Consider the following 14,586-nt stretch of genomic DNA (forward strand, 5'->3'; position numbering starts at 1 on the left):
CCCCAATCACTTGCACTATGCTGCAATGTAGCAGCGGTATATAGCGATCGTTAGCTACGTGACCTGTGTCTTAGCCATGTAGCTCCAGCCTAAAACCTACTGTCTGAGATTTTCTGAAAGCTCCCAAAGAGCATCAAAATAACTTTTACTCCCCTATTAGATCTACAGCCACTTCTTCTCACCCGATAAAATCGGATGACACTCTGATCAGTTTGATCAAAGTGTAAGAAAGCATATTTGGCCCAATTCTCTCGGATGAGACAAAATACCCCGGTATTCCTATATACCATTTTTGACAAGCATCGTCTTCTTTCTCTCGCGTTCCTGCTTCTATCCCCTTTGGTCTCTAAGACACAGGGTAATAAAACATTATTTTTGGCCCCGTGTGTCCCTCGCCTTCCAGTAACCTGGTCAGGCGAAGGTCCAGGAACTAATGGTTTCCCAGTGAACACCAGATGTGTGCATGTAATGTACATCTGGGACTGTGTGGGCACCTGGACTACGGCCATTTATTAGCCGGACGGTGGAAAATATTGTTTTTCTAAACAATGTAACAAGGTTAAATACGCAAATATGTTGGGGGGAAAAAAAGAGTAAAAGGCAAAACTAACTGTGTAACGTCGCCCCATTCCTCAGCTGTTCCTATGAGATGTGCAGGTTCATGTTCTGACTATTAAATAGCATTTAACCTCTACATTACCAGATAAAGACACTTTAAAGAGACTGTCTACTTTTTTTTAAAAATAGGCTCTATGTCTGAAAAAAAAAATATTCACTTTGCAGACCCCTGCCCTTCCTCAATTCTGCTGTCCTTAACCCCCACCACTCTCCTCACTTCTTCTTACAGTCACGTGACTACTGTAGCTCACCAGCGGTCAGCCAATGCTGCGGTCAATCATTGGCTGCAGTGGTCATGTGTCATCTGAATCAGAATAGACAGTCGCCTTGCTCTCTCTACCAGCTTGGATGGTTGCGGTTAATGGCTTTTTTTAAATATATTTTGGGGTCAATAGTATATACTATACTTGCATACTCTGGATATAGCATTAGATTATTTATGAGACCTGAAAAAGCCAGAAAAAATGCATGCTATGAACTTGTACGAACTTGAAAAATGTCACCAAAAAGCTTTATTAAAGGGTTTTGCCCAAAATAGTAAGTCAAGTCATATCTGTACAATAGGGGAGAACTTGCCGATTGCTGCAGGCCCGACTGATGGAACCCTCAGTGATCCCAAGGTTAGGGCTTTCGAACCCAAAATCGGGATCTTGAATGGAGCACATGCTCAACCTCCGCTCCTTTAATTGTCAATTGGACTAACTGAAAAAAGCTGAGTCCAGCGTTGCACTATTTCCAGCAGTCCCATACACAATGAATAGAGAACAGGTCGAGCATGGGCACCTCCCCTCCATTCAGCACGGGACTCAGAACCTTATTCTCAAGATCTTAACATTGTCTTATTGGCGTATCCCACAAAGATCAGCAATTATTTTTTTATATTTATCCCTTGAAGATGCCCGACGTACATGAAGTGGGCCATCACTATAGGGAGCGGGGCAAGGAGCTGAGCCTGCTCCATACAGCGCAAGTGGTGACTGCGTTATACAGCCAGCACCCGAGAGTGACTGCAAGGGATCGACGCTAGCTCCGATCACAACAGCTTAACCTCTTCAAAAACCACTGATGATCATGACAGCGGCCTTTAAGAGGTTTGGATGGGAGATTGATGACCCGTTCATGGGTTGTCTTGTCAGTCTGGAGCATACTGAACATGGACGTGACTGCCATATTACTACTTCTATGAAAGCCTAAATGGGCCTCACATGAGACCGGTAATCATCATACAATATACCTCCTGCTCTGTGGCCTCCCCTCTAACACTCTTGCACCCCTCCAATCTATTCTAAACTCTGCTGCCCGACTAATCCACCTGTCCCCCCGCTATTCCCCGGCCTCTCCCCTCTGTCAATCCCTTCACTGGCTCCCCATTACTCAGAGACTCCAGTACAAAACCCTAACCATGACGTACAAAGCCATCCACAACCTGTCTCCTCCATACATCTGTGACCTCGTCTCCCGGTACTTTCCTACACGCAACCTCCGATCCTCACAAGATCTCCTTCTCTACTCCCCTCTTATCTCCTCTTCCCACAATCGCATACAAGATTTCTCTCGCGCATCCAACCTACTCTGGAACGCTCTACCACAACACATCAGACTCTCGCCCACCATCGAAACCTTCAAAAAGAACCTGAAGATCTACCTCTTCCGGCAAGCCTACAACCTGCAGTAACTACCGATCGACCAAACCGCTGCATGACCAGCTCTATCCTCACCTACTGTATCCTCACCCATCCCTTGTAGATTGTGAGCCCTCGCGGGCAGGGTCCTCTCTCCTCCTGTACCAGTTGTGACTTGTATTGTTCAAGATTATTGTACTTGTTTTTATTATGTACACCCCTCCTCACATGTAAAGCGCCATGGAATAAATGGCGCTATAATAATAATAAATAATAATAATAATATACATTTTATCGTAAAAAAAAATAATATTTTTATATTCTCTGTGTGCATAATTGTCAGCACTAAAAAAATATACAAATATTTATACAATATAATGAATGTTAAAATAAATATATATGTATGCAAAATAAAACAATAATCTATATATATATAATTGTCTAAGGGGTACTTCCGTCATTCTGTTGGCAACTTCCGTCACGGATATTCATTCGCTGATTGGTCTAGCCAGCTGCCTGTCATGGCTGCCGCGACCAATCAGCGACGGGCACAGTCCGATTAGTCCCTCCCTACTCCCCTGCAGTCAGTGCCCGCTCCATACTCCCTGCAGTCACGGCTCACACAGGGTTAATGCCAGAGGTAACGGACCGCGTTAAGCCGCGGGTAACTCACTCCGTTACCGCCGCTATTAACTCTGTGTGACCAAGTTTTTACTATTGAGGCTGCCTATGCAGCCTCAATAGTAAAAACATCTAATGTTAAAAATAATTAAAAAAAAAAATAACAAATCATTATATACTCACCTTCCGCCGCCTTTCCGACGCTCCGGTGACCGGTCCATGCAAGCGGCAGGTTCCGGTGCTAAGGTTGGTGTGCGACAAGGACCTGCCATGACGTCACGGTCATGTGACCGCGACGTCATCACAGGCCCTGCGCGCCTGTGCGAGAAGGACCTGCCTTGACGTCACAGTCATGTGACCGCGACGTCATCGCAGGTCCTGCGCGAGAAGGACCTGCCGTGACGTCACGGTCATGTGACTGTGACGGCATCACACCCTGGGACCGGAAGCTGCCGCCTGAACCGAACACAGGCGACAGAACTACAAGGGGCCCCTCGGAAGGTGAGTATATGTTTATTTTTTATTTTTTAACCTGTGACATACGTGGCTGGGCAATATACTACGTGGCTCTGTGCTATATACTACGTGGCTCTGTGCTGTATACTACGTCACTGGGCAATATACTACGTCACTGGGCAATATACTATGTCACTGGGCAATATACTACGTGGCTCTGTGCTGTATACTACGTCACTGGGCAATATACTACGTCACTGGGCAATATACTATGTCACTGGGCAATATACTACGTGGCTCTGTGCTGTATACTACGTCACTGGGCAATATACTACGTGGCTCTGTGCTGTATACTACGTAACTGGCCAATATACTACGTGGCTCTGTGCTGTATACTACGTCACTGGGCAATATACTACGTCACTGGGCAATATACTACGTCACTGGGCAATATACTACGTCACTGGGCAATATACTACGTCACTGGGCAAGATACTACGTCACTGGGCAAGATACTACGTGGACATGCATATTCTAGAATACCCGATGCGTTAGAATCGGGCCACCATCTAGTATATATATATATAGCAGAATTTTTAGGGTCTAGTCATCTAGTCACCTCCCAAAAGAAATGTAATTTAAAACCCCAAAGTGGTACAGAAAAATACAGCTCTTACTGAAAAAAAAACAGGCTTTACTACAACTATATAGATGGAAGAAAATAAAAAGTCAGTTGTTTTTGTTATTCTACAGAGGTAGAAAAGACTTTTTATTATAGAGGAACAAAAGGGGTATTATTATATTGGGGCTCAAAATGGGCATCATCATTGTATGGGGTGAAAGAGGAGCATTATTATTGTATAAAGAGAGCACAAAAGAGGCATTATTATTGTATGAGGGTATAAGGAAGGCGTGATTATTGTATGGGGCAAAAAAGGGGCATCATTATTGTATTGGGGTGCAAAAGGAGCCCGATTACGTAAAGCAGTCAATACAAGAGAAGATAGTATTCTGCTACAGATGGATCTGGATAAGTTGGAAACTTGGGCCGAGAGGTGTCAGATGCGGTTTAACAATGATAAATGTAAGGTTATACACATGTGAAGAAGGAATCAATATCACCATTACACACTGAACGGGAAACCACTGGGTAAATCTGAAATGGAGAAGGACTTGGGGATTCTAGTTAATGATAAACTTACCTGGACCAGCCAGTGCCAGGCAGCGGCTGCCAAGGCAAACAGGATCATGGGGTGCATTAAAAGAGGTCTGGATACACATGATGAGAACATTATACTGCCTCTGTACAAATCCCTGGTTAGACTGCACATGGAGTACTGTGCACAGTTTTGGACACCGGTGCTCAGGAAGGATATAATGGAACTAGAGCGAGTACAAAGGAAGGCAACAAAATTAATAAAGGGGATGGGGGAACTACAATACCCAGAGAGATTAGGAAAATGAGGATTATGTCGTCTAGAAATAAGACTGAGGGGCAATCTAATAACCATGTATAAGTATATAAGGGGACAATACAAATATCTCTCCGAGGATCTGTTTATACCAAGGAAGGTGACGGTCGCAAGGGGCTTTTCTCTGCGTCTTAAGGAAAGAAGGTTTTCCACCAACATAGAAGAGAATTCATTACTGTAAGGGTACCGTCACACTCTGCAACTTTCTAACGATCACGACCAGCGATACGACCTGGCCGTGATCGTTGGAAAGTCGTTGTGTGGTCGCTGGAGAGCTGTCACACAGACAGCTCTCCAGCGACCAACGATGCCGAGGTCCCCGGGTAACCAGGGTAAACATCGGGTTACTAAGCGCAGGGCCGCACTTAGTAACCCGATGTTTACCCTGGTTACCATTGTAAATGTAAAAAAAAAAAAAACACATACTCACATTCCGGTGCCTGTCACATCCCCGGGCGTCCGCTTCCCTGCACTCCTCCTGCATCCTGTGTAAGCGCGACCGTAAAGCAGAGCGGTGACGTCACCGCTGTGCTCTGATGTACGGCCGGCCGGCGCTGACACAGGATGCAGGAGGAGTGCAGGGAAGCGGACGCCCGGGGACGTGACAGGCACCGGAATGTAAGTATGTAGTGGTTTTTTTTTTTTACATTTACAATGGTAACCAGGGTAAACATCGGGTTACTAAGCGCGGCCCTGCGCTTAGTAACCCGATATTTACCCTGGTTACCAGTGAAGACATCGCTGCATCGGCGTCACACACGCCGATGCAGCGATGTCAGCGGGTGATCCAGCGACGAAATAAAGTTTCAAACGATCTGCTACGATGTACGATTCTCAGCGGGGTCCCTGATCGCAGTAGCGTGTCAGACACAGCGAGATCGTAACTATATCGCTGGAACGTCACGGATCGTGCCGTCGTAGCGACCAAAGTGCCACTGTGAGACAGTACCCTTAGGGCAGTGAGAATCTGGAATTCCTTGCCTGAGGAGGTGGTGATGGCAAACTCAGGCGAGGGATTCAAGAGAGGCCTGGATGTCTTGCTGGAGCGTAACAATATTGTATCTTACAGTTATTAGGTTATTTAGAAGGACATAGATCTGGGAATTTATTCTGACGGAATATAGGCTGAACTGGATAGACAAATGTATTTTTTCGGCTTTGCTAACTATGTTACTATGTTATTATTTTATGAGGGGGCACAAAAAGAGGCATCATTATTATATGGGGGCACAAAAAAGGGTATTATTATTGTATAAGGGTTGCAAAAGGTGCATTCTTATTGTATGACTGCCCAAAAAGGAAAACATTATTGTTTGGATGCGTAAAAAAAGACATTGCAAATGGGGCAAGACTTCTGTAAGGGAGCAGTATAAATAAGTAATGGTAGAAGGAGTGAGCTGTTAGTCATGGGGGCACGAACAGTGTACAGCAATGGGGGTAGAATTATTACTGTGCAAGGCACTGTGCAATCTGTTTTGAAGTGGTTAAAAGAGATGAGCAAAAGAATTATGGTTTAGGTTACATCCTGGGGACACAAGACAAGGATGGAAGGAGTGGTGATGGCAGTCTGGGACGGATGAAGAAAAACATGGAAATGAAGGACAACGATCAGAGAGAACAGGATGACTGGACTTATCTGTACAGTATACACCCATATGATGCATATAACACCTGTGTACAACTCATATATTTCATTATACAGTCGCTGTATGGTGGTAATATCTTGTTACAGTTGTTTTTGATAATGATTACTATGGTGGCATTATTCACTACCTGGTGTTATTATGTAGAAATGGTCTGGCAGTATTAAACTACCTTATATAGCAGTATTGTTGGTAGCACTGATGTCAGTAACAATAATGTGGTATTATTTGGTTATTATATGGTGGTATTATACTACCTTATAAAGCTTTATGATTGGTAGTACTGTTGTCAGCAACATTATGGTAGTATTAATTTGTCACTATGTGATGGTATTACATTGTTATGGTGTGGCAATATTATTTGTTCCTTATATAGCAATAATGTTGTGGCAATAACAGTATGGTGTAATTATTCAGTTGTTAAGTGGCAGTAATATCCTACCTTGTATAGCGATATTGGTAGTAGCATTGGAAACGGTGACATTATTTGGTCACTATGTGGTGGAAATATGCAGTCATGTTGTGGCGGTATTATACTACCTTACATAGCAGTATTGTTGGCAGAATTGGTGTCAGTAGCAGTATGAAGGTATTATTTAGTCACTATGTAATGTAGTGCATGGTCATAGTGTGGCAGTATTACTTGTTCCTTTTATAGTGGTATTGTTAATAGTATTGGTGATTGTGACAGTATGGTGGTATTATTTGGTCACTATGTGGTTACAATGGTGTTACACTACATTATGTAGCAGTATGGCAGTATAGTTACTTGTTTGGTGGTATTATTTGGTCACTATGTGTTGGTAATATATGGTCATGGTGGTTATTGGTGACACTATGGGGGTATTATTTGGTAACTATGCGGTGGTAGTATGTGGACATGGTGTGGCAGTATTATTTGGTAACTATGTTGTGGTAATATGTGGTCATGGTATGGCAGTATTGGCAACAGTATGGCAGTATTACTTGGTCATTATGCAGTGGTAATATGCAGTCACGGTGTGTATTGGTGACAGTATGGGGGTATTATTTGGTCACCATGTGGTGATTGTGTGTGGTCATGGTGTGGTGGTATTATTTGGTCACTATGCAGTGGTAATATGCGGTGATAGTGTGGTGGTACTGGTAACAGTATGGTGCAATACAGGGCCGGTGTCACCACCCAGGCAAGTGCCGGGGCCCTGAGCAAGTGAGGGGTCTCACTTGACATCTAGGACACCGACACGCTATGGGACCCGTGAGTCAGGGGGGCTTTAAACTGTTTGAAATACTTGCCTATCCTCGTTCCCAGCTGGCCACAGGTCCGGTCTCTTCCGCGTCATCTGACGTCTCAGGGCAGAGGATGCTATGATGTCACTGAACAACTCCCTTGTGCGCTGAAAAGTGCAGAGAGCCAGAACAGGATGAAGACACCGGAGCTGAGGAGACTGAAGCTACAGCCAAGGCGGAACGAGGAGATGTAAGTAGTTGATTATTTGCCTTTTATGTATGGAACCCATTCTGTGTGGAGCTATATATGTGGCCCACTCTGTATGGAGCATTATATGGGGCCCATTATTCTGTATGGAGCAATATATGAAGCCCATTATTCTGTATGGAGCATTATATGAGGTTCATTATTCTGTACGGAGCATTATATGAGGCATATTACTCTGTACGGAGCAATATATGAGGAACATTATTCTGTATGGAGCACTATGTGGTGCCCATAATACTGTATGGAGAACTATGTGGTGCCCATAATACTGTATGGAGCACTATGTGGTGCCCATAACACTGTATGGAGAACTATGTGGTGCCCATAATACTGTATGGAGCACTATGTGGTGCCCATAACACTGTATGGAGGACTATGTGGTGCCCATAATACTGTATGGAGCACTATGTTGTGCCCATAATACAGCATGGGTGACTATGTGGTGCCCATAATACTGCATCAGACTATTTGGTGCTAGTAATACTGCATGGTGAACTATGCTGTGCCCATAATATTGTATGGACGACTATGTGCCCATAATACTGTATGGGGGAGTATGTGGTGCCCATAATACTGTATGGAGGACTATGTGCCCATAATACTGTATGGAGGATTATGGGCCCATAATACTGTATGGAGGACTATGTGGTGCCCATAATACTGTATGGAGGACTATGTGCCCATAATACTGTATGGAGGACTATGGGCCCATAATACTGTATGGAGGACTATGTGGTGCCCATAATACAGTATGGAGGAGTATGTGGTGCCCATAATACTGTATGGAGGAGTATGTGGTACCCATAATACTGTATGGAGCACTATGTGGTGCCCATAACACTGTATGGAGGACTATGTGGCGCCCATAATACTGTATGGGGCACTATGTTGTGCCCATAATACGGCATGGGTGCATTGGACTATTTGGTGCTAGTAATACTGCATGGTGAACTATGCTGTGCCCATAATATTGTATGGAGGACTATGTGGTGCGTATAATACTGTATGGAGGAGTATGTGGTGCCCATAATACTGTATGGAGGAGTATGTGGTGCCCATAATACTGTATGGAGCACTATGTGGTGCCCATAATACTCTATGGAGGACTATGTGGTGCCCATAATACTGTATGGAGCACTATGTGGTGCCCATAATACTGTATGGAGGACTATGTGGTGCCCATAGTACTGTATGTAGGACTATGTGCCCATAATACTGTATGGAGCACTATGTGGTGCCCATAATACTGTATGGAGGTGTATGTGGTGGCCATAATACTTTATGGAGGAGTATGTGGTGCCCATAATACTGTATGTAGCACTATGTGGTGCCCATAATACTGTATGGAGGACTATGTGCTCATAATACTGTATGGAGGACTATGTGCCCATAATACTGTATGGAGGACTATGTGGTGCCCATAATACTGTATGTAGCACTATGTGGTGCCCATAATACTGTATGGAGGACTATGTGCTCATAATACTGTATGGAGGACTATGTGCCCATAATACTGTATGGAGGACTATGTGGTGCCCATAATACTGTATGGAGGACTATGTGGTGCTCATAGTACTGTATGGAGGACTATGTGCCCATAATACTGTATGGAGCACTATGTGGTGCCCATAATACTGTATGGAGCACTATGTGGTGCCCATAATACTGTATGGAGGACTATGTGCCTATAATACTGTATGGAGGACTATGTGGTGCCCATAATACTGTATGGCGGACTATGTGGTGCCCATAATACTGTATGGAGGACTATGTGCCTATAATACTGTATGGAGGACTATGTGGTGCCCATAATACTGTATGGCGGACTATGTGGTGCCCATAATACTGTATGGAGGACTATGTGCCCATAATACTGTATGGAGCACTATGTGGTGCCCATAATACTGTATGGAGGACTATGTGGTGCCCATAGTACTGTATGGAGGACTATGTGCCCATAATACTGTATGGAGCACTATGTGGTGCCCATAATACTGTATGGAGGACTATGTGCTCATAATACTGTATGGAGGACTATGTGCCCATAATACTGTATGGAGCACTATGTGGTGCCCATAATACTGTATGGAGCACTATGTGGTGCCCATAATACTGTATGGAGCACTATGTGGTGCCCATAATACTGTATGGAGGACTATGTGCTCATAATACTGTATGGAGGACTATGTGCCCATAATACTGTATGGAGGACTATGTGGTGCCCATAATACTGTATGGAGGACTATGTGGTGCCCATAATACTATAATGAGGACAATGTGGTGTCCCATATTGCAATGAGGACTATGTGGTGCCCATAATACTGTATGGCGGACTATGTGGTGCCCATAATACTGTATGGAGGACTATGTGGTGCCCATAATACTGTATGGAGGACTATGTGGTGCCCATAATACCGTATGGAGGACTATGTGGTGCCCATAATACTGTATGGAGGACTATGTGCCCATAATACTGTATGGAGGACTATGTGGTGCCCATAATACTATACGGAGGACTATGTGGTGTCCATATTGCAATGAGGACTATGTGGTGCCCATAACACTGTATGGAGGACTATGTGCCCATAATACTGTATGGAGGACTATGTGGTGCCCATAATACTGTATGGAGGACTATGTGGTGCCCATAATACTGTATGGAGGACTATGTGGTGCCCATAATACTATAATGAGGACAATGTGGTGTCCATATTGCAATGAGGACTATGTGGTGCCCATAATACTGTATGGCAGACTATGTGGTGCCCATAATACTGTATGGAGGACTATGTGCCCATAATACTGTATGGAGGACTATGTGGTGCCCATAATACTATACGGAGGACTATGTGGAGTCCATATTGCAATGAGGACTATGTGGGTGCCCATAATATTGTATGGAGGACCATGTGGTGCCCATAATATTGTATGGAGGACTATGTGGTGCCCATAATACCGTATGGAGGACTATGTGGTGCCCATAATACTATACGGAGGACTATGTGGAGTCCATATTGCAATGAGGACTATGTGGTGCCCATAATACTGTATGGAGGACTATACTGTCCGGTTTCTGAGCTATTGTAGAATTTACAATTGATATCACTCCTGTAATAAGAAGTGAAATCTTTGCATTGTACTATACCTGTATTTCTCTGCTGTATCTGTGCACCATGAATCGTGGTGGAATGTGATAAAGGGGCCACTGAGACCCTTTCACCCAGGGCCCAGGAAAACCTGGCGCCGGCCCTGGCGGTATAGATCTCTGTGTATGGTCGTATTTGCCTGTTGTCTGTGTAATTTTTGAGAGAGGAGGGAAAGCTTTACCTTCATACACAAGGCCACTGGGACCCCCACAAAGAAGCTGGTGGTTGTGGGGGCGTCTAGGACACTGGCTACACGCCTGGGTCTGGTAGTCCTATAGTTTCATATTAGAGCTCGCCTTCTCCCTCAGTCTGTCATTACTTTTCCTTACTCCTTTCACACAGTGCTATAAAACATGAAGGTCAGCCGTCTCCGCCATGACTGATACCTAACAGCAGCGGCTCGCAGACGTCGACGTCGCGTCACTGAGGTGTTTTCTGAAGTGTGGCAACTGCGCATGCGCCGACTAGCGGACTTGAGCTGGGAGTGGGCGGGTCTTAGCCTGTGACTGACAGCAGGAAGAGCGCGTCGCCTTACTGAGTGACAGCTGCGGTGAGGAGGAGGGCGGGGCTTTGATTGACAGGTTATCTGAAGGGGGGTTCAGTGGTGGGCGGAGCTGCAGAGTGTGAGTGACAGCTCCGGTGGAGACGCGGGGGGCGTGGCCAGTAGCTGTCTTCTACAGAATCTTAGGGAGGGGACGGAGCGGTAATTCGTTACTTGCAGCTAGAGATAAAGAGGGAGGAAATGAGAGCGGCCGCGGCCTCCCCTGCAAACACGACCCTGAGCATAACAGGTAAGACCGGTGAGTGCAGCCCCCAGCCTGGGGCCATCGGGTGTATCCAGCATGGGGCCTGGGAACCGATCCTGCCCCCTGGAATGTGACTGGGGGGCTTTAAAAATGGCAGCCTCCCTGTCTACATGTGTCTGTGATGGGGGCAGATTCAGGTGGGCTGCAAAATGGGCATTTAACCCCTTCCTGATAGGTTCATTTCTTTAGTACTTGTGCTTTTGTTTTTTTCCCTCAATTCTCAGGGCCATAACTTTTATTTTTGGTGTTGATGCAGCGGTATGAGGGCTGGTATGGGGCCATTCATTGTCCCGTATAATGTGCTGGAAAATGGGGGTGGTGGGGGGAAATCCATAAAAGAAAAGCCTCGTTTCACCATGTTTTGGGGTTTTGCAGCATTTAGTGTAAAAAATTATCTGAAAAATGTGATTCTCCGGGTCACTCCGATCGCAGCGATACCAAACTTGTAAGGTCTCTGGCTTTTTATTTTTTTTTAAATCTTTTAAAGGGGTTGTCCAGTACTCCATATAGTGATAGCTTGTCCATCAATATCAGGTCAGGGGGGGTGCGACACTCGGCATCCCCCCTACTGTTCCCCTCCGTGGCTGGATCTGATCAGTCGCAGAGCAGATCTGATATTGATGGGCTGTCCTGGGGATCGGCCATCACTATAAACAGACTGGACAGGTTTGGCCATCTTTCATCCAATGTGTATCCGGGCCTTTAGAATAATTTGCAACAATTCTGGCAAACTCCTATAGATGTATTTCTGGGAGACTGCCTTACAAAATTTGCCACATTGGAGCAAATGTTGCGTTATTTCCTCCACTAAATGGGAGTCTGGTGAAGCTGCATTGCTTTGTCAGTGCAAAAGATATGTTGCAGAACGGTACCTTGCTGGAGATTTGTGCTGCATCTGAAGCAATGGCTAACGTTTTGAATAAAAAAGGTTTCCCCTTTTTTTTTGGGGGGGGGGGGGGGCGGGTTCTTGAACGTTTTGTGAAAGTTGCCCTGTTCTTTTCCCTGGATGTGAGTCTGATGAAGCTCCATCATGGCAAGACAAATGTTAAGGAAAGCGGTACCTTGCTGGAGATTTGTGCGGCACCCGGGGTCATTGCTAATTGCTCCAAAGTCCAAGAGGTTTTCCATTAACATTTTTTATTAATATTATATACCGCAATCGTGTGCTAATAGTATTCGGGCACGCCGAAGATGCTCTGCTAGTCGCTGCAGTCTCCCAGCTGTTCAACAGCCGCAACACGTGCAGGGATTGCCTGTTTCTTAGGCAATCCCTCAATCCGTGCATGTGTTGCAGCTGTTGAACAGCCGTGAGACATGCAGGCACAACAAAGACACTTGTCGCACACGAGCATGCTCAGATGACGCCTTATCCAAGCACGCTCGCTCATCACTAATGGTGACCCCATCACAGTATGATTCTCCAACTATAATTGCCACTTGGCCCTCCATACAGTATAATGTCCACAAAAGGGCTCCATGCAGTATAGTGGGCACACATGGTCTTCCATACAGTAAAATGGGGCCCTGCATTGCCTTCCACTCAGTATAATTGCCATGATAACTGCTCCCTGCAGGGTCATGGCATCACGCGGTGCTCCCTAATATATAATAGGCACCACATGTGCTCCCTACAGTATAATGTGCCCTACGTTAAAAAAAAAAAAAATACTCACCTCTTCCCATTCTCCCTCTGCCCCAGTGTCTTCAGATCCTCTGTACAGGGGGTGTGTTGTAATTATGTGATCACACCCGCTGTGCTGATACCTCAGACGCAGAGAGGGAATGATGGGAGAGGGAGCGTCAGCTGATGCTCCTTCCTCCATCATTGCTTTCAACTCTTATCCGCATCTAGGATGCCAATATAGTTCAAAGTGTGATGTCAGGCAGGGGATAGGCCAAATATACTCGGGTACTTGCTTGACATCGAGGGCCAAATATACCCACCCTGCGGGCCCAGAGTTTAGCATGTGTAATAGTAGGATATCCCCATCACTGTATATACTGGAGCTCCTCAGGCACTATTGCTTGCTCCAGAGGCCCATTTGTTTTATTTCTCCGTGTGCCACTTGTCTGAATTGGGCACCCACTGCTGGAGAAGTCTCTACAGCCAGGTGACTGCTAAAATGACCATACTTTTGATCTACAGAAGACTTGCAGTATTATGTCACCCATACCAATGAGTGTAGTAGATGGTTACGATGGAGCCAGTCTGTTAGGACAAACTTTTCCTAATGCTTTTTTTTTTTTTCCTTTTTTGTGGGACCTTACCCATGTTAACCGAGGACAACAGGGCCTTTCACTTGGGCACCAGAAAAATGAATGCTGATCACTACTCATTGGACATGATGTATGTTTAGGTCTATCTTCTGTTTAAAGGGAACCCAAAATGGAAGCTGAGCTAAGGCTACTTTCACACTTCCGTCGGTACGGGGCCGTCGCCATGCGTCGGCCAGACGTACCGACGGACGTTGTGAAATAAATGCACAACGGGGGCAGCGGATACAGTTTTTTTGTTAGGCCAGGTGGACCTTTGCCCTGGGTGACACATTAGTGTACATTGGCATTTCCCTCTTTGAGGTTGTGGGTACGTGTAGAGCAACAATGAACAAGCATATTAAATTTTAGATGTGATCTACAAAAGGAGCATAGTGCTTACAAAGTTAGAAAAAGAGGAAACCATAAAGACATATAAAAGTAAAAAGCTAAAGGAATAAATGGAGAAAAA

The 14,586-nt window shown here is 45.1% G+C and overlaps 2 protein-coding genes across 12 annotated transcripts in view; one reads left to right on the forward strand and one right to left on the reverse strand.

The window, feature by feature from the left end:
• Nucleotides 1-11,598, reverse strand: part of LOC143785634 (uncharacterized) — a 333,320-nt gene extending 321,722 nt beyond the window's left edge. For 2 of the 10 annotated variants that reach the window (XR_013218038.1, XM_077274670.1), the window contains exon 1: nucleotides 11,237-11,435. Coding sequence is in view for 2 of the 10 variants with exons in the window: in XM_077274668.1 (XP_077130783.1) it covers nucleotides 4,520-4,598 (79 nt within the window). In the remaining 8 variants the exon portion in view is untranslated. Of the gene's footprint in view, nucleotides 1-4,519; nucleotides 4,629-11,054; nucleotides 11,126-11,236 lie in introns of those variants that run through there. The other 8 variants (XM_077274668.1, XM_077274669.1, XR_013218034.1 and 5 more) reach the window with 7 other exon arrangements.
• A 73-nt stretch (nucleotides 11,599-11,671) lies between these two features.
• The window catches only part of TBC1D24 (TBC1 domain family member 24), a 34,034-nt gene continuing 31,119 nt past the window's right edge, over nucleotides 11,672-14,586 (forward strand). The window contains exon 1 of one of the 2 annotated variants that reach the window (XM_077274672.1): nucleotides 11,672-11,846. The gene's annotated coding sequence lies outside the window, so the exon portion shown is untranslated. The remainder of the gene's footprint in view (nucleotides 11,847-14,586) is intronic. The other variant, XM_077274671.1, reaches the window with a different exon arrangement.

The sequence above is a fragment of the Ranitomeya variabilis genome, chromosome 7 (assembly GCF_051348905.1).
Source record: "Ranitomeya variabilis isolate aRanVar5 chromosome 7, aRanVar5.hap1, whole genome shotgun sequence".
Classification (NCBI taxonomy): Eukaryota; Metazoa; Chordata; class Amphibia; order Anura; family Dendrobatidae; genus Ranitomeya; species Ranitomeya variabilis.